This window comes from Alternaria postmessia (assembly GCF_024291825.1).
Source record: "Alternaria postmessia strain BMP 2775 chromosome Unknown scaffold_6, whole genome shotgun sequence".
In the NCBI taxonomy this organism is placed as follows: Eukaryota; Fungi; Ascomycota; class Dothideomycetes; order Pleosporales; family Pleosporaceae; genus Alternaria; species Alternaria postmessia.
Window position 1 is genome coordinate 523,947 of NW_026260079.1, and position 19,002 is coordinate 542,948.

The 19,002-nt window shown below is 50.2% G+C and overlaps 10 protein-coding genes across 10 annotated transcripts; 6 read left to right on the plus strand and 4 right to left on the minus strand.

Annotated features, from left to right (window-relative positions):
* Positions 1-631: 631 nt before the first annotated feature.
* Positions 632-2,630, minus strand: J4E82_001693 (uncharacterized protein; the record flags this gene model as incomplete). Its single annotated transcript, XM_051728001.1, has 4 exons — positions 632-1,476; positions 1,525-2,277; positions 2,325-2,484; positions 2,535-2,630. The coding sequence occupies 4 exons, from the start codon at positions 2,628-2,630 to the stop codon at positions 632-634; spliced, it is 1,854 nt and encodes a 617-aa protein (XP_051592356.1).
* Positions 2,631-3,761: 1,131 nt separating this feature from the next.
* J4E82_001694 (uncharacterized protein) lies at positions 3,762-4,815 on the minus strand (the record flags this gene model as incomplete). Its single annotated transcript, XM_051728002.1, has 4 exons — positions 3,762-4,339; positions 4,392-4,511; positions 4,568-4,706; positions 4,759-4,815. 4 exons carry the CDS (start codon positions 4,813-4,815, stop codon positions 3,762-3,764), a joined length of 894 nt encoding a protein of 297 aa, XP_051592357.1.
* Positions 4,816-4,973: 158 nt separating this feature from the next.
* J4E82_001695 (uncharacterized protein) lies at positions 4,974-6,497 on the plus strand (the record flags this gene model as incomplete). Its single annotated transcript, XM_051728003.1, has 2 exons — positions 4,974-4,995; positions 5,047-6,497. 2 exons carry the CDS (start codon positions 4,974-4,976, stop codon positions 6,495-6,497), a joined length of 1,473 nt encoding a protein of 490 aa, XP_051592358.1.
* A 229-nt stretch (positions 6,498-6,726) lies between these two features.
* J4E82_001696 (uncharacterized protein) lies at positions 6,727-8,545 on the minus strand (the record flags this gene model as incomplete). Its single annotated transcript, XM_051728004.1, has 3 exons — positions 6,727-8,145; positions 8,193-8,362; positions 8,410-8,545. 3 exons carry the CDS (start codon positions 8,543-8,545, stop codon positions 6,727-6,729), a joined length of 1,725 nt encoding a protein of 574 aa, XP_051592359.1.
* Positions 8,546-9,211: 666 nt separating this feature from the next.
* J4E82_001697 (uncharacterized protein) lies at positions 9,212-10,576 on the plus strand (the record flags this gene model as incomplete). Its single annotated transcript, XM_051728005.1, has 1 exon — positions 9,212-10,576. The coding sequence occupies one exon, from the start codon at positions 9,212-9,214 to the stop codon at positions 10,574-10,576; it is 1,365 nt and encodes a 454-aa protein (XP_051592360.1).
* Positions 10,577-11,518: 942 nt separating this feature from the next.
* Positions 11,519-13,213, plus strand: J4E82_001698 (uncharacterized protein; the record flags this gene model as incomplete). The annotated part of the gene is made up of 1 exon (XM_051728006.1): positions 11,519-13,213. The coding sequence occupies one exon, from the start codon at positions 11,519-11,521 to the stop codon at positions 13,211-13,213; it is 1,695 nt and encodes a 564-aa protein (XP_051592361.1).
* A 313-nt stretch (positions 13,214-13,526) lies between these two features.
* J4E82_001699 (uncharacterized protein) lies at positions 13,527-14,359 on the plus strand (the record flags this gene model as incomplete). The annotated part of the gene is made up of 2 exons (XM_051728007.1): positions 13,527-14,051; positions 14,111-14,359. The coding sequence occupies 2 exons, from the start codon at positions 13,527-13,529 to the stop codon at positions 14,357-14,359; spliced, it is 774 nt and encodes a 257-aa protein (XP_051592362.1).
* Positions 14,360-15,075: 716 nt separating this feature from the next.
* On the plus strand, positions 15,076-15,797 carry J4E82_001700 (uncharacterized protein; the record flags this gene model as incomplete). The annotated part of the gene is made up of 2 exons (XM_051728008.1): positions 15,076-15,498; positions 15,555-15,797. The coding sequence occupies 2 exons, from the start codon at positions 15,076-15,078 to the stop codon at positions 15,795-15,797; spliced, it is 666 nt and encodes a 221-aa protein (XP_051592363.1).
* Positions 15,798-16,626: 829 nt separating this feature from the next.
* Positions 16,627-17,142, minus strand: J4E82_001701 (uncharacterized protein; the record flags this gene model as incomplete). Its single annotated transcript, XM_051728009.1, has 1 exon — positions 16,627-17,142. One exon carries the CDS (start codon positions 17,140-17,142, stop codon positions 16,627-16,629), a length of 516 nt encoding a protein of 171 aa, XP_051592364.1.
* A 750-nt stretch (positions 17,143-17,892) lies between these two features.
* On the plus strand, positions 17,893-18,645 carry J4E82_001702 (uncharacterized protein; the record flags this gene model as incomplete). The annotated part of the gene is made up of 2 exons (XM_051728010.1): positions 17,893-18,035; positions 18,102-18,645. The coding sequence occupies 2 exons, from the start codon at positions 17,893-17,895 to the stop codon at positions 18,643-18,645; spliced, it is 687 nt and encodes a 228-aa protein (XP_051592365.1).
* Positions 18,646-19,002: the final 357 nt, after the last annotated feature.

Sequence of the window (19,002 nt, forward strand, 5' to 3'; positions counted from 1 at the left end):
AAACTCAGGACGATATCGAAATCTCTGTGTAAAGATCGTAGGGATACTAAAACAGCGATGACTGATCTGCCGCATGTATACTACGGCTCGGCTTCCTGGGGTGGAGCCGGCAGTTTTCGGTTTCATTTTAGTCAGACCGTCTTTCTAGACCTCGACTTCCCATACGGTTTGGAAGGCGAGCCTTGTTTCACCGCCGAACTTAAGATGGCGGGGAAACGTGGTTCCATACCGAAGACTGTACAAGGACTGGATATAAGCAACGCATCGGACCGTGCGACTCTACAGGTCAGGGATGCGACAACTGGAGGTGACAAAGCATTGCATATCAAGATAGCTATGCGACGTGTAGCAGCATTGGCTATTGCACCCAATTCTAGGCACTTCGTTCTTATACTCAGTGAAGAGCACATGATGAAATGAGGAAGCTCTACATTGAGAACCACTGTTATAGGTTATTCTCTTATGAGTGGTTATGCTGCTTTGTTGTATTAATAATTGCATGTCTCTTGTACTATATAGTAAACGAGTATCTCATGAGCAACGCGGATAGCTACAACTATGATTTCCAGTTGTGACTATCATGATTAGATGATGGCATGGTAACGTACACAGGCAATATCACTCGAACATATTATGTTAGCGTATTTCCGTCTCCATGCCCCAGACCTGCATCTTCTCCCGTTCTGTTCACATCCGGCTCATCTTTTTGATCTCTTGCTTTCTGCACCTCGCCCGCTGGCCCCTCATACCCAATAGCTTTCAACCACTGCGGATCAATATTCTCCAACTGCAGGTACGGACTAACATCAGCCTCTGGGAACTGCTTATTACGCATCGCATAGCCCATACCCAGGTGTGCCCAAGGATTCTTGTGCATGTACTGGATATCGAAGTCTTCGTATCGCGGAGTCTCGATCACCTCAGCATATTGATTTGATGAGCCTGGCCAGACGGCATTGACTCGCCCGGTGTCGTTGTTCTTGTACCAGGATCTACAATCGTCTTTCCAAACTGTGTGCTTGATCCACTCTTGCGCATGCTCGTTGAATTGATCTGTGATGTCTTGTCGTGGAACCCATGACTTGATGTGGTCGCGTTGCATCTTTTTGATGATTTGGATTGTGTACTCAGCAACTGCCAGTAGAGGGCCGGTGACTGAGCCGTTTTCTACAGGCCAGGTTGGTCCAATGAACATCAACCAATTGGGCATGTCCGGACATGCGAGACCGAGGTAGCCTTCAGGCTCATTCTTCCACTTTTCGTAGAGGTCGACGCCATTTTTGCCGATGATGGGGAAGCGTGGACGGTAGGTTACGTCGAAGCCAGTTGCGCAGACTATTGTGTCGACCTCGCGCTCGACGCCATCCGCGCCAACCACACCCTTTTCGGTGATCTCATTGACAGCTGTGAAATGAACGTCGACGTTCGGCTCCTGAATAGCCTTCATATAGGGATCGCCGGGGGTTATGCGACGGCCTGCAGCAGATTAGTGACCAATTCCGGTAAGTATCAGATGAAACTTACAGCCGACTTCAAACTTTGGGGTGAAGCCTTCCAAAAGCCGCTCATCCTTGAGAAACTCCTTCATTCGTTCTCTGAACAGGGCTTGAGCGTCCTTCTGCGATTGACTTCCGGTGTAGAATGCTCCCCAAAGCCCATTGACCTGGTTTTCAATATCTTTAGCATGCGCAACTAGCTTCCTCGGATCTTTCCGAAACTCATCGCGTTCTTCTTGTGAATACTCCTTATTCTGGCCAAAATTGTTCGCGATTTGGACAAACCACACACCGGTTCGGACGAAAATATCCATGTGCTTTACGTGCGGCTGCATATTTGGTACAGTTTGGATTGAAGACGCGCCGGATCCGATAACAGCTACACGGTCGTTCTTCCATTCCTCGTTCTGGTAGTCTTTCGGCCAGGTCGCCGTGTGGACAATGCGACCCTTGAAACTGTTGATGCCTTTGATGCCTGGCCATTTGTAGTTGTTCAAGATACCAGAAGCGTAGAGAAAAAGGTCGCATTCCTCTTGAAACTCTCTTTCTTCGCCGGATGCCGTCTTCTGACGGAGGGTGATCTTCCATTTACCCACGTCGTCTTGCCACTCGGCTCTGGTAGCTTCGGTGTTGAATGTCATGTACTTGCGCAAGTCGAAAACATCGCAGACCTTTTCGAGGTACTTTTGTATGTCTGGAGCGTACGAGAAGAAACGAGGCCAGTCGGGGTTCAGAGCGAAGTTGAGTGTGTAGGCATGTGACGGAATATCGCAAGCACATCCTGCAACCCTTAGCTCAACCTCAGCCATTCTTGTTGTATGTCCATACCTGGATATCTGTTTTCCAGCCATGTGCCTCCCAAGTTGGCATTTTTCTCGTAGATTACATGCTCAACATTCTGCGTGTTCTTCTGGATTTGGTATGCCATCTGGATACCCGACAAGCCAGCTCCGATGGTCAAGATCTTGAGCTTCCTAGATGAGGGGTCCTTGAAGATCATCAGTTCAGATCTGAAGTATTCCAGTCATTGCGACGTACATCGTAGACTATGTCCGGGATGTTGTAACCGCCAGATCCTGGAGTAGAATAGTCCCACCGCTGGCCGCTTCCTATTGCGTTAAGATCTGGCGCCATGGTGAGGGTGGTCGAACGGAGAAGTCGTGATCAAGTGGGTGTGAGGCTGTGAAAGAAATCTGTATTACGATATAGCCCAATTTATGTCGAACTAAGTATGCAGGTAGGCATATATATTTCAGTTCTATGCGGCGGCCGCAGCTAATAATGCTGGCGCATATTTGTCCAGATTCGATCCTACATCATTCGATCTTTTACGTCGGGTATCGGGTATATGAGTCGCCAGTGCTGACAGCCTCGTGTGACCTCACACAGGCTACGCGGCGCACCAATGAGCAGAACAGCATACAACGGGACGCACAGTCACTACCTTAGTATTGAACACCGATCAACAACTTGGTCGGATACTGCGCGGGGTTGTTGCGGGGTACATCTTTTCAGGCAGTGGCGAGGTCGCTAAACCAAACCGGTCGTCTATTTTACGCCTAGAGCAACCACCGTTCATTTGTTACTCAACCCTCTTAGCTTATACACAGCTCTTGAATACGTACTCAATGCGGACGCGCGGCTTGGCTGGAATTTGAATAATGAATCAGTGAAGTGGTTACGTCTGAGCAATCTGTAAGCGTGTGTCATTACGATAGTATACAGCATATGAACATCGTCAAATGATCTAAAGACCATGGAGAATACAGCTGGGACTCTTCCAAGGACAGCTCAAATATTGATTGCTTCATGGCGCGTCGCTAGGTCAGTTCCACCGCGTACAATAGGACGCGTAACAGCGCGGCATAGTGAGACGATTGCGTGCGCCCCAAGTAGTAGCACAGTGTCTTCGCGCAGGGAGGGTTTCGTTGTTGAATGGAGCTGCTGCACATGTGGAGCGTGAACGTTGTATCTCGACGGACATAAGGAAGGAAGACTGATGTCGTGAGGGCTATTGCCTGTACGTGCGACGATCGTGCACGCCCGTATTAGCGTGTTGCGTCCTGCAAGTACGTCATCGCAGGCAATGCAGATACCTCAATTTCCGTAATGGTGGCCCCAAGATAGATCCAGAGAGGCATAATTGTCTAGAAATCTACCTTTCACAACGAGACATGCCAATACCGACAGTGGACTTGCAGAGGAATTGAGTCAGATAGTCACAGTCTCGGAATTTCTGTAGTAGCAACTTTCATTGTCAGACGGTTAACGCCCCAGCCCGATGAGACCCTCGACTTCCTGTGCAATCTTCCCAAACGCCATTGCTCGCTCCCCGTCCGGCTCTGCTACCACAGTCGGTTTCCCGCGATCAGCATCGTCGCTGATGCTAGCATGTAGCGGAATCTCGCCCAACATGTTCAATTCATATTTCCCGCACATGGCTCTGATCTTCTTCATATTTCCAAATACTTCATGTACGTCGCCGCAACCAGGGCATTTGAAGCCCGCCATATTGCAGACAAGACCCAGGAGCTTTACATCGACTTTGCGGAAGAGCTCGACACCTTTCACTGCATCCTTCAGGGACAGATCCTGGGGTGTGGATACGATGAGCGCACCATCTAAAACAAGCTGTTGGGTGATGGTGAGCTGGACATCACCTGTGCCGGGGGGCATGTCAAGGACCAGGACGTCCAGGCCTCCCCACTCTACTTCGTGTAGTAGTTGCTGCAGGGCTTTCATTACCATAAGGCCTCGCCATGCTACTGGTGATGATTCTGGAATAAGATAGCCCATGGACATGGATTTGAGACCATAGTTAGACAGTGGTAATAGTTGATTGTCTGGACCAATCGTTAGAGGTGGTTTGTACGATGGACTGGTTCACGGACTGACTGGCTGAAAGTCTCGGTTCGCCGGACAGGTTGAGTAAGGTTGGTATCGACGGGCCAAAGATATCGGTATCAAGTATTCCAGCTTTGTAACCACGGCGGGCGAAGCTCAAGGCCAGATTCACTGCGTGATAGTTTTAGATTTCTCATGTTGGCCAAGTCTCCAACGGCGGAGCATACCGGCAATGGTACTCTTTCCAACGCCGCCCTTTGCTGATGAAACAGCGATCACTTTCTTCACATCTTTGATGTTCCTCTTCTGTGGCAATCCTCGCTGCATCCGAGGCATCTGCGGAGGCGCGCCTGAGCGTGGAAGACCCTGCGCATGACATCAGCCAATGCGCCATATGCGATGGAGGTAATAGTCATACGAGAGGGTTCTCATGCTGGAGACAGCGTAATGTCGAGAACAATCGTGGCTTCAACATTCTGTCGTGATTAAGATGGGTTTGCGGAGTTGATCGCGGAGGTGACGCGCATCGGTGAAATGAAACGCCGATGGCATTGAACTTTTTTGTGGGGCAAAGTGAACTTTCTCTTCGTACACGATCTGCCAGCAACACGCACGACAGATTACCTATACGCCATGGGAAAGTCCAAGATTAGAGGTAAGAGCTCCAGATGGATGCGATGCAGGATAACACTCACACGATCAACAGATTTCGACCCTGAGTCGCTTCTTGACCCTGCGCCGAGCTCCAGCGAAGACGAGCGCTCCGATGCAAGCCTCTCAGAAAATGAAGATGACAATGCCGGGCGCGAACATTACACTTCTGTCGGAAAGAGTAAGCTGAGGAAGCCAGTTGAGGTACCACTCGGTCCGGAATACACTGGGCGCAAGGTGGATCGCAAAGCGCTCGAAGACAGCGATAGCGATGACCCGTTCGCTAGAGGCTTCGATGATGAGGACAGTGAAGCGAGCGACGACGAGATTGAAGATGGTATGAATGGAATAGAGCTTGGCGACGAAGACGACAGCGCCGAGGAAGACTCAAACGGCGACTTCGACGAGGATATGAGCGACGAAGACGAGGAAATGGGAAGCGCAGAAGAGAGCGGAAGTGACGACGATGCCAATGAAGCCGAAGACTCGGAAGACGAAAAGTCCGGCGACGAAGCCAAGCCTGACGCGTCTACCATTCGCGATCTCATGTCTGCGAACAAGTCGTTCACGTCGACAATTGCCGCCGGTACGCAGAACGACGTAGCAAAGGGAGAAGCTGTCAAGACCCAGCGGAAGACATTCGACACGTTACTTAACTCGCGCATTCGACTACAAAAGGCGCTGATTTCCACAAACTCCATGGCTGCAGAGCCTTACAAGACGGAGACTGCGCAAGATGCGCCCATTGAGGCAGCCGAGGCCGCTGCTCTAACTCTTCTGAACAATCTCACGAACCTCCGACTTTCTCTGGAGGAGTCGCGGACAGGCCAGAAGCGGAAGCGCACGGCATTCGATTCCACGACGCCGTCATCTGAGATCTGGGCGAATATCCAAGACAGCGAAAAGACCACCCTCCCGCACCGCAAAGCCGTCCTTGAACGCTGGTCAAACAAGACGAAAGCGACAACCGTCACGAACAACAAGGCACGCCTCAACGCATCCGCGCAACAGACCCTGACGGAAGTCCTCGACTCCCAGCTGACATCATCGCACCTGGTGACCCGTACCCAAACCCCACGTTCCTGTGCGCCCCTCCAGTCCTCTGGCAAAGCTGTTCAGCCCGACCCCGCAATCTACGATGACGCCGATTTCTATGGTCTTATGCTCAAAGAGCTTCTCGAACAACGCTCAGCCGATCTCAACGCGAACGGAACCGCCGAGTTCGTCGTACAAGCGCCCTGGCAGGTTGCTCGCGAAGCCAAGACGAAGAAGGTTGTTGATACAAAGGCTAGCAAGGGCAGAAGGCTACGATACACTGTGCAGGAGAAGCTGCAGAACTTCATGGCACCCGAAGAGAGAGGCGAATGGGGTGATAGGCAGAGGGATGAATTGTTCAGTAGTTTGTTCGGGCAAAGGTTGGGGCTTGGAGAGAATGATGACGTGGAGAGTGAGGAGGAGGCTGGTGTCGATGCTGAGGAGGCTGGACTGATGTTGTTCAGAAGTTGATAGTTTGTATATGATGACTGAGATGGCCATGACGCCAATGGAATATCTGGCATATCGAATTGATCAAACCATGATTACGTTATAGCTCGTAATCAAATTATAATCGGTAGCACTGTGATGATCACTATATTCTCATGCGGATAGCATCTTGTAAAAGAAGCAGTGAAGAAAAATTAATAGTATTATCCGCCAGTCAACCCGGCACAGAATTCTAAATAAAGTCTTTCACCTAAATTGGCGGCTTCTCTTCGCCCTCGGCATACTCCACGGCGATCTTCTTCGCGCCAGGAGTCGGCTTAGGGTAACTTGTCCTCCTCTTTGCTCTAACGTAAAAGTTCATCGGCCTGATGAGCTGGAACTCAGGGTCATATGATACCGCCTCCTCACCCTCCTTGAAGAACTCGTACCTGTACACCAACTCCGGCAACAGTACCTTAACCTCTCCAAGCGCAAAGTTGAAACCAATGCAACTACGCGGGCCAGTGGCGAAGGGCATGTATGAGTTCTTTGGTCGGTTGGAAACCTCTTCGGTACCCCAGCGGTCAGGGTCGAATCGGTCAGGGTTCGACCAGATCTGTGGGTTGTTGTGGATGGCGTGTAGGGCGCAGATCACGACGGATCCTGCAGGCAGCTTGTAGCCGCCAGGGACGATACAATCGACCTTTGCTGTGCGTCCAGGTTGGAAAGAGGGGTTGTGAAGACGTTGAGTCTCTTTGACGAACTTGTCAAGGAAGGTCAGGCCGTCGGAGAGCTCTGGAGTCCATTTTGTGTTCTCATTTACGCCAGCGTCGACGAGTTCTTGAAGAAGGCGGTCTTGGTTGCCCTCGTAAACACAAAGGGAGTAGAGTAGCCATGATAGAAGTGACGAGGTTGTGGTGAAGCCGGCACCAGAAATGGGAAGCATATTGGGGATGACAAGCTCTCGGGGTAGCTTGTTGCCGTTGTCATCGGTGGCGCGCTTCAGGTAGTCAACTACACAGCTGGCTCCTAGAGCTGCGGAATGCAAAGGTAGATCTTCTTCGCTGCTTCCTTTTGGTGCTTGATCGATCGCTTGGTTGAGGATGGTCCATAGCCTGTACCGAATCTTGTCCAAGTCATACGCAGCTGTGAACGGAATAGCGCTGAGCTTCGCATACCAAGCACCTCTTGAGGCAACCTTCTTGTTCAAAGAGAGTGACTGAGCGATCAAGATGACCAGCTCGCTCAGCGGTGAGTCTGGGTTATCGAAATGATGGGCGTCATATCCCAGCGCGAACTTGAAGACTGTTTGAGACGCAAGCTTCAACATGTATTGGTACACATTCCAAGCTTCGCCTTCTTCATCAAGCTTGTCGAAAACCTTGAACGAGTCTTTTACTGAGGCCTCCATCAAGGGTGTGTAATGTCTAATTGCCTTTGGTGCCATGGAAGGCGGGATGAACTTGTGCGCTTGCCTCCATGCATCGGTGTCAGTATCGCAAATAAACAGTGCTCTGTTATCCTTGATACCGGCCAAAGGATGCTCAGGAGTAATGTGCTTGCTGAAGAACGCAGACTCTTGGAAAGCCACGGTCGCGATAGCAGGGTCATTGGTCAAGTAATTCTGCTTGCCCATCGTCTCGTACTTGATCAATGATCCATACTTTTGGAAAAGACGTGCATGGTTCCCCTGAAAGATGTTAATGGGTGTTCGCAGTCTTGTTAGATTCGACTCACAAGGTGATCGGGGAAGACCTCGTAGTAGCTTCCAACGAAAGGAAGACCCTCTGGGCCTGCGGGATCCCGAATGGCTTGACCATCAACAGTAATGCCAATCTCTTCATCGCAGTCCAACACAGCGTCCAGGTCTGGGAGATCATCTCCCTTGGAATCTTGCAGCGCGATACCTGGTGGAATGTAAGGTTGAGTCCGGCTCAATGGTGAGTGTGCCTACCTGTAGATTGGATGATGTTGTATTGCTCGGCTACAGCGACTTGCAGCGCTTCAAAGTCATGATACTGATCGATGTGAATGTCCTGGCGAAAGACATTTTTGTCTTGCCCAACAAGGTAAAAACTTTTGATAGTCATAATTGCGATGCAGTGAAGTTTGAAGATGTCGCACAGTCAACAGGACTACAACAAGACTAAATGAAAGCACATCAAACTACGTATACCCTTTTCGCAACAACCCAGCATCTGCAGGCGCTGTGCCTAGGGTGCAAATATGACGCATCGCCACTGACCAGCAACTGGCGCAGGCGTGGTCGTACGAAAATCGCCGAGGGGCCCAATGCGCGCCAATGTAAAGCAAAAAATGCACGTCGTGCGAATAGCCCGGCCGAGCGTTGATCGAAATTTTGTTGTGGTACCGTTTCAGCGATATCATTGCGCGTAAGGCTTGGAAGAAGCCAGTCGCCTTGTCGCAGCTCCGATTATCAGCGGAGGCTTGATTGGTTTAAGCTCACAAAGTGCCGAGGTAAGTGGGGGCTTGGCTCCACTAACATCGGACACTTCGTGGTAGTCGCTGTAATAGCGCTGTCATTTGTCATGGCGCATCAACAGATCTTGATACTGCTCATGTCCGACACCTCGGTCGCGCCTACGTAGTGGATCGGTATGGCCGTTGCACGTTTGCTGCATGAAGCTATGGCGACGATGAAGGGTCTTGGCCAAAGGCTTTCACCGTTGCCATTGACCTTCTCAGCGCCCCCTTAGTGACTGAACGCATCCATCTCATTCAATTCACACAACACCATGGCCGACGGTGTATACACTCTTCAGGAGGTAGCGAAGCATACCAGCAAGACTGACCTTTGGGTCACCTTGTGGAATCACGTCTACGATGTAACAGACTACCAAGAAGACCATCCTGGTGGTAAGGAGTTCCTGCTCGAAAACGCTGGCACAGATGCGACTACCGCATACGAGGATATCGGTCACTCCACAGACGCCAGAGAAATTCTCGAAAACTTCCGCATTGGACGTATCGCAGACGAGGACTGGACCGACCATGAAGCCGCGAAAATGCCCACCATTATTCCCAGCAGAGTTCATGTTGTGAACAATCTGCCTGTGCCAAAGTCGTATCGCTTCCATCTTTCAGCGCTCGGCTTTGGTCTCGCATCTGTCGTACTCTCCATCGTAGCCGGTCGAAGATTTTCTCCGCTCCTGCACCGATTCCAGAGCGCTGGGTTCTGGAAGGGATTCGCTGTCTCTTCTCTTGCCAGCATGGCTTTGGCTGGATATGCCAGTCTATGGGCAACGAAGAGCTTCGACGTCGCGCACAAGGACTTCCAATCCTACCCAGCACATTTCAAAGCCAAGTCAACTTCGTCAAAACCATCGAGGAAGAAGGACATCAACCTTGGTGTTCTCAACGCTCGTGTTTACCAGCCCTTTCCATTGATCGACAAGTTCAACATTTCTCACGACACTATCCGCTTTGTCTTTGGCCTGCCCAATGAAAACTCTGTTCTTGGTTTACCCACTGGCCAGCACATCGCAATCAGGCACGAAATAGATGGAAAGCAGTTTGCACGATCATACACGCCAACATCCAGCAACAAAGACCGCGGCCGCCTGGAACTCACCATCAAGGTTTACGAGGGCGGCAAATTGACACCCTATTTGAGCAAACTGAACATTGGCGACACTGTCGAGATTCGAGGACCAAAGGGCGAGATGAAGTACCACAAGAATCTTGTAAAGGAACTTGGAATGATCGCTGGTGGCACTGGTATCACACCCATGTTCCAGCTCATCCGCCGCATCTGTGAAGACCCCCGCGACAACACCAAGACGACCTTACTATACGCCAACAAGACTGAAGCCGACATTTTGCTCAAGGATGAACTTGACAAGTTCGCCGAGAAGCACGACCAGTTCAAGGTTCACTACGTTTTGAGCAACCCATCGGAGAGCTGGAAAGGAGAAAAGGGTCGGATTAGTAAGAAGATGATTGAGGAGCGTCTCCCTGCACCAGCTGGTATGGACTCCAAGGTTCTTGTTTGCGGGCCGGATCCTATGATGGATTCCATGATCAACTATCTGCAAGAACGCGGCTTTAAGGCACCTGGCAAGATCTCCAAGCCGCAGGATGAGATTTTCACTTTCCAGTGATCTTTTCGTTTGAGTTTCATTCGACAATGGATTCTAGGGTCTGCAGGGGTGGCGGCAGTGGTATTACTGGTGGAGTTGTCGTAGACTGGGCACTATTCAGGACTTGTTTTAGATATCTTTCCATAATCTTTCGTAGGCATTGAAGCTGCCAAAGTTGACTATTCCATCAACTGATGAATTCAGTTTCCATCCCTCACGTGCGTCTGTAAAGTCTCCGATGTTCACGATGCTCGCAGTATTTTTGAAGTTTGCTCTTTTCAAAAGTTATCCAGACCCAGCAATACCTCGGCCGACACCTTTCTACCCAACAAGCTGTGCGTACTTTCAACTTCCGAGCACATCTCGCACGACAAAAAAGCACAGTCAGAATGACGTCTAGGCTAGATCGGCACTGCACGGATGTCTACAGTTGTTGAGCAGTGACGTAACACCTACATGAAGCATTAGTGGCTACCAAGTATATACATCATGCATCTAGATGCGCTTCGTAGTTACAGAACCAGCAACACCCCAACAGCAAGAGTCATTACCTAAACCAGAAACACGCCTTTAGCGACCATGTCTCTATGCGTACGACGACTACCGAAGGGCGTTCGGAGAATCTCGGCCGAGCCTCCTGTGAGCTATGCGACGTCGCGGTGTTTGGGGACGCGTATAACAACTCGGACACCAAGTTTGACAATGAACAAGTCATCTTTTCACACCCGCTCAACGCCTTTACCTTACTCTACCATGTCGAACACGCAAATACGATCTGTGTCTAGCAATACCCAACCACAATGGACGGCACCAGACACATCATCAAGACCAATCGCTGTGTTGGGTGGAGGAGTCTTGGGTCGACGAATTGCTGCTTCGTGGGTTGCTGCTGGCTACGAAGTTGTTTTATGCGATCTTAGCGACGAGCAGAGAAACGCTGCAACACACTACCTCGAACACCATATGAACGAGTTCTCGAAACTTACCGAGAACTCCAGGAAACGAAGCAACTTTACTACCGTCAAAGACATCAAAGAGGCGGTCAAGGATGCGTGGTTAGTGGTTGAAGCGTTACCAGAGAAGCTTCCGTTAAAGATTGACATCATGGGCCAGCTTCAGCAGCAAGCACCGAAGGATTGTATTCTCGCTTCCAACTCGTCATCTTACAAGTCACGATTTATGCTTGACAAGGTGGATGCGGGTAATCGGCATCGAGTGTGTAATATGCACTACTATATGCCACCAGGTAACAACGTTGTCGAGCTCATGACCTGCGGCGAGACACATGGGGATATTCTGCCTTTCTTGCAGAGCAAGCTCAACGATGCGGGTATGCAGCCGGCTATTGCGCGCAAGGAATCGACTGGCTTCATCTTCAACCGACTGTGGGCTGCCATCAAGAGGGAGAGTTTGCTTATCATGGCAGAAGGCGTTTCGGAGCCGGAAGAGATTGACAGACTGTTCCTGACCATGTTCAAGAATAACCCGGTTGGACCTTGCGGGATGATGGACGCGGTAGGGTTGGACACAGTTGCATTCATCGAAAACAACTATGTTCAGGAGCGCGGAGGCGATCCAACAGCGCGCGACTGGGTTCAAAAGAATTTTGTCGAGAAGGGCAAGCTAGGTGCAAAGTCTGGAAAGGGTGGTTTGTACCCGGCAGGCGAGACTACTCGCAGCTCCAAGGATGAGAGTGGCCATCACGACAACCTTGCAGCACCTAGACTGTACTTCCTAGACATCGGCATTGGAGGCAATGTCACTGATCTGCAAAAGGTTGTTACATCTGGCAAGATCATGACAGCTTCAGCAGACGGAAGTAACGTGCGCGAGATCGTTGGCGGTCAAGCTATGCCGGATGGTATCGATGTATCCATCTCTGCTGGCCGCATTTTCTGGACGAACATGGGTGCCTCTCCATCCAAGAACAACGGCAGTGTCATGTCCGCGAACCTCGACGGCTCTGATGTTCGACCTGTCATTCCGGAAGGTCAGATACACACACCCAAGCAGCTCAAGATCGACCATGACAACAAGAAGTTGTACATCTGTGACCGTGAGGGTCTCCGAGTCCACCGATGTGACTTTGACGGCAGCAATCACGAGATTATCGTGCAAACAGGCGATGCCAACTCGGCGGCCGGCGAGGACCAGACAAAGTGGTGTGTTGGTATCGCTATCGACCCTCAGGCAGGAAAGTTCTACTGGTCGCAGAAGGGTCCGTCGAAGGGTGGCAAAGGCCGCATCTTCCGCGCAAACATGCAGATGCCAAATGGCGAGACAGCATCCTCCCGTTCGGATATAGAGTTGCTTTTTGATAGCCTTCCTGAGCCTATTGACCTGGAGTTCGAGCCTGAAAGCCAAACACTGTACTGGACAGATCGCGGCGAATACCCGCTTGGTAACACGTTGAACAAGGCGTATGTAGGTAGCGAAGCAGGCGCAGAGGCTGGAACGAAGGAGGAGAGAGGTGTCACAACGCTAGCGAGACATTTCCACGAACCAATTGGACTGAAGATCGACGCCGTCAACCGACATGTTTATTTGACGGATCTGGGTGGTACGGTGTACAGATTCGATATGGACGGAGGTAACAAGAAGAAGGTTTATGAGACAGATAGCGCGTACTCTGGCATCGCACTTGCGCATTTGCACTAGTAGAGCTGTAGTAGATATTAATGTAATCGTGTACAAAGTTGGACAAATTATTGCAGTGGCTCTGGAGCAACAACCTCGGGGGATTTCGACGTCGGTGTTTGAGCGAGGGAGCATTTGCCGACAAGCCTTCGGTATCCCAAATGCATGCAAGCCGCGAACCGAAGGCCCAAGCTCCGCAACACCAAATCCTCCGACCTTGGCACATCCCACGCGACACCCCTCGTTGCCTGAGCTGTCCCCGTCTCCTTCACCCTACACAGGGCCCTGATCACCAATTCCTCCCTTACGGCCTGGTGCTTCACCCACCGCCACCATGAACACAATCTCGCCTCCTCCGCAAATAAAACGTCTATCAGGCCCAAAACGCTTCTTCGGCATCCTCGTGGGCATAACCGGCGGTCTAGGTGCCAATGCCCTCCTCGCCTACTCGGTATCCTCCTTCTACACGCGCAACACCAAATTCGTCCCTTACGACACCTCATCGCCTGACCTCACCACCAGCGTCTTCCGCGCGCACAACCCCAACGGAAACCCACCCGTGTGCATAGATCATGCCATAAAAGAGGTTCCGTATGGCAAGCTGCCGGAGAAGTACTGGGTAAAGGGTAGTGGGGGCAGGATATCTGTCGATCAACCGGCATTGGCAACGGATTTCTGTAGGGGCATCTGGAGCGGTGTTGCATTCAGGGTGCAAAGAAGATTTTTGGAGAGGAAGTACCGTGCGATGGAGGGCAGGGATAAGCAGCTTTGGGATGTGAAGCAGCTGGAGAGGGACGATTACAAGGTCGGCACTGCCATTGTTGATCATTTCGAGGTTGTGGAACATACAGATGACAAGGTGAGTTTGCGCAATTCTTTTCCTATGTGAGAATTCAACTGACTCGGCGTGTTTTCCAGGTAATTGTGCGATGCGGAGATTCACCACTCGTTGCCGACCACCGACCTTCAGACGGCCTGTTCTCAATGGAGGTCTCGAAAGACGACGAAGCGCAGATCGCTACCTTCCACCTCAAGTCTGTTTTCGTAGACACAACTCCAGATGGTAAGAACAACCAACCGCAGCCTGGCGCCATCCAGTGGCTACATAGGTTGTATACAAAGCTCTGGATGGAGAGTGCGACACGAAAGTTGATCAAGGAGGCATAAGTAAATTAGGGATCGTAATGCAAATCAATATGCTTGATGATGCACCAGGCACCATAAGGTCCACAAACGAAGTTTAGTTCCTAGCGACATCTGCGTGGTATATTTTTAACACGGAGTACATAATACCTTACGAGATGCTAGCACCCTTCGCTGCCATATTTGACGGGTTTAGCGTTGGTGGAATACCGGTGCTCATCAGGAGCTGTTAGTCATCGTCTTCGTCAGACATCTGCGTCTTGCGCTCATCGAGCTTGGTAATACGCAATATACTGACTATCAAAGCAGCGTTAATTTCTGAATCTCCTCCTGTTACCGGTATAAATATGTTCATGTCCTACGCAATGGCTACATTACCCATCCTTACAGTCAAGTGTTCATATACTTTCAAACATGAAGGTCGCTATTCTTGGTGCCAGCGGCACTACAGGCCGATCAATCGTGGATGGCCTACTGTCCTTGACAGAAATCAAGTTTGTATGTTAGATTTCTCAGAAGAATCTCGCTCTTTATTCCACGGCACACAGGCCTAATCTAGTAACTCTTAGGAAACCACGGCTCTAGTATGACCTTCCTCACTCGAGAAGCCCGATGTGGTCGATCTCAAGATAAAAGGCATCACCATCTAAGCGGCCGACTTGGACGCTTCTGAAGGCAAACTAGGTCAGCAGCTACAAGGCCAAGATGTAGTCATCGCCGCTATCAGCATTCCCGCCACGATGAGGCAAATTTCTCCCACGAATGCTGTCAAGGTAACAGGAGTCAAGCGTTTCGTGCCTTGCTTCTTTGCTCCCGTAGCAACACCCAAGGGGCTAGTGGATCTTAGGGGCAAAGTAGGCAATCTGCCTTATACCATCATTGATGTCGGCTGGTGGTTCCAGTTCAGTCTGCCAAATTTGCCCTCTGTGCGTATCGATTATGCTCACAGTGGCTTGGATATACGCATTCCTGGAGACGGCAACGTGTCATCATCATTTACTGACAATCGCGACATTGGAAAATTCGTCGCTCGCATTATCGCTGACCCTCGGACTTTGAATCAGCAGGTCTTCGTGTATTCTGAGATGACCACTGTGACAAAGATCTATGGTCTTCTAGAGAAGATTAGCAACGAGAAGATCTCGCGCCGTTATATAAGCACCGTACCTTTTTGCCCGTCCTCTTCCACTAAGAATCCTGCCAATACATCTGTGTCAAGATCTCCGGAGACGAACTTCTTGAGAGCATCAACAAGTGTGGAGATTCTCGCGACCTGAGCAACGACAAATTTCCCCAGAAGGTTGTTCATCGGTGTTGGTACTCGTGGGAAATTCGCAGCGAGAACACTGATGATCATGCCAAGTACTTGGGCTATGTCGATGGGAATAACCTCTATCTAGACATAAAGACGAGATCCTTCGAAGACTACATTAGGGAAATCCTGTCCGAGCAAAGCGTTTGAAACAGCAACGGCAGACGTCTTGCGGGAGTATCACTAAGTAGTGTGGAGTTGACAGAAAAAAATCGAAAAGACAGGATCGCACTGTCGTAATCGAGCTCGTGTGGTCTACAGCTAGCTTTTCAAATAGATTCTGCGTGAGACCTAATTGTCTAATGACCAAATCATGTAGAAGTTTTGGAGATGCGCATCGTTTGATGCGTCGATATGAAGACTCTACCTTCTATAGTCGCAATACTCCCTTACACTCAAAGTTTTCTCGGTCGTGGATGCAGCTTTTGACAAACACGCATCTTGTAATGATACCTAATGTGATGTAGACTCAAATATGTTTCCCCCGGGCCTCAGGGACGGGGCCTACAGTGTTTCCATATCACGTGTTATCGCGTTATCGCGTTATCGCATGATATCATATTGTGTTATCAAGGAAATTTCAAACAGCCGAGCCTGAATCCAGCGTACTCAAACGTTTCTTTTCGCTCCCGCACAACAAGCTGCCTTGCACTGCGACGGGATGTACTCATTGTCATGGCCATTGCTGACACTACCCAGAGATCGAGCAGCAGCAGCAGCATCATCGCGCGCATCACAGCAATTACTTCGTCACAAAGCACCGGTGCCATCACGATTACGATTACGATCACGATTACTATTGCCACTGAGCAGCTACGAATACCCATGGCTCAGCAGCGGTTCTATCGTCCAAGCCTCCAAGGCAACCAGATCAGTTGCGCGCCCACCAGAGTCCTTCGTTGTCATCTTCCGAGCCGTTTGAGTTGCCGAATCGATCGTCCACCGCCCCATCAGCATCTGCGACTGCTTCCTGTTGTACCTATTCCAGAACTCGGATGACAGCACAGATGAAGTTCAGCCAGCCGTCAAATAGACCATCACGGACGACGTCCTTGAAGTATTTGTTCTGCTCATCAGTCCTTGCGCCACGAGCCATGTACATGTCGTGCAACCGCTGCACTCTTGTATCCTGGGTACGAGCAAAGGCTTCCTCTTCTGGACTCATGTCTATCCTGGCTAGCATGAGGATGGTGCTGACAAGGAGAAGTTTGAGTTTGAACGGTTCCTTACTGAACTTGCTCTTAAGCTCTTCTGGGCTCAACTTAGACAGGCTGACTGGCTGTATGCGAGCTTGTACCTGGTAATTGAGGTCACTCTTGAGGCGGTCCACACTGAGCCTGACTTGATCCTTGCTGTATCGATGGGCGGCTGTCGGCGTGGTGGCTGTGGTTGTCGTCGTCGTCGTCGTCGTCGTCGTCGTCGAGCCGACTGTGAGGCCCTCCATAACCGGGCGCTCTATGCATGTGATACGGTCGCATGTGATGACTTTCTGCATGTTGAAGATGGTAAGGATGAGTATGACGATGATGCTCGAGATATTGGAGTGTGGAATTTGAGAGAAGAGTATTTGAGCAGTCTATGTTCAAATATTTTCTGGGATTCGAATTCCATGGTTCAAAACCCTGGTTGCCTACTATCAACTACGGTTACCTCTAGCGAAACCACACTCTTCTTTCAACGTCGAGCTTCACGGCAACTACCCAGAGCTGAGAGCTCCATAGTGGCTCTCTAAAACTACATGAGATTCATGGCTTTGGTTGCAATTAATGAAACTTCCAAATGAGTATATATACAGCTGCATACAGTGAAGCTAAGTGAGTGTTTGGGAACACACTTCTACTGCGATACAATACAGTGTAACTCAACAGCGTTGTGCCTGCGTCTTATCACCAGCACGTCAATCAAATTAATAGACTCAAATATGTAGCTCATCTTGTGCTAATTCCACGGAGCTATCTAGCCTTGTGTACAACCAGTTCTTGGGGTGAGAGACTGGTGGGATGCCGCTGCTCGTTAATTCAAGTTGGCATTCGTTCGGAACCTATCCATCCGTTGATCTGGGCTTGCCGGCATCTGTCACCTCTCCGAGAACGCATATAACTCGGGCTCAAGACGCGTAGGCACCGATCCGACGGCATCCCACCGGTATAAGGCTTTATATAACCTTGCAGTTTTTGATTTCGTTGTTTGCTGTCTTGTTAAGCAATATTTTGACTCCATCACCATTCACGTCAAACATCTCAACATGGTTCTGACGGTGCATCACCTCCAACGCTCACAATCTGAACGGATTGTTTGGCTCTGCGAGGAACTCGGCATCGACTATGAGCTGAAGATCTATCAGCGGGAGCGTGCTAGCTTAGGAGCGCCCTCGGATCTCAAAGCAATGTAACACGTCACTTTCCTCGCCTTTTGGAGGCTCAGCAATCTTGTAGACGCTAACTTAATCCTCAGTCATCCTACCGGTACAGCACCCGTGATCCAAGATGGCGACGTCACCATCTCGGAGTCTGGTGCCATCATGGACTACCTTATGGGCCAGTATGGCAACGGTGCGCTCTCGGCTTCGAGCAATGTACCGAACTTCTCAGACTACGCCTTTTGGTACCACTGGGGTATCGGAACGTTTCAGAGCACGACAATGACTCTTATCTATGTCATTAAAGCTGGCGTCGAAGAGACCCACCCTGTTCTGCAAGTCCTCAAGCAGAAAATAACGAATTCACTTGAGATGATGGACCAGCGCCTGATGCAGTACAAATGGCTTGCAGGCGAGGAGTTCACCGCTGCAGACGTGTATGCTGTCTTTATCGTCACGACTATGCGGCTGTTTACTCCTTTTCCTTTGTTGGGTTATAGCGGTATTAAGAGATGGCTTGAAAATGTCTCACACAGACCGGCTTACAGGAGGATGATTGAGAAGGCTGAGCAGAGCGAGAGTAGAGGCGAGGTTCCAGTGTTGTGCGATGAAGCGCCGCGGCCGATGGCAAGCTACTAGACGTTTACAAGGTATACATGGCGCAGACGTCATATGAGAGTGGAAGACGTTTGTGTACTTACTTGTCGTGCTGTATTGCCATATGGCCGAATACAATCATTCGAGAATCCATACAAATTTCCAGCTCTCGCTTCCTAAGGCACAAAGTCTTTGGAGCCGTGAAGCCTTTGTAATAGCATCGTTCGTCCCTGCCCTGCGCCACTCACTGATCGAGAACACAATTAGTTGCAAACAACAACACTTCGCGAAAGTTGTGCGCATAGTCGGAAAAACTAGTCGGATTCTGAGTCACGGAACACGCCTTGTGGGATGCCGAAGCTGAACCCAGGAGATGTTGAGGTGACGAAACAGGTTGGG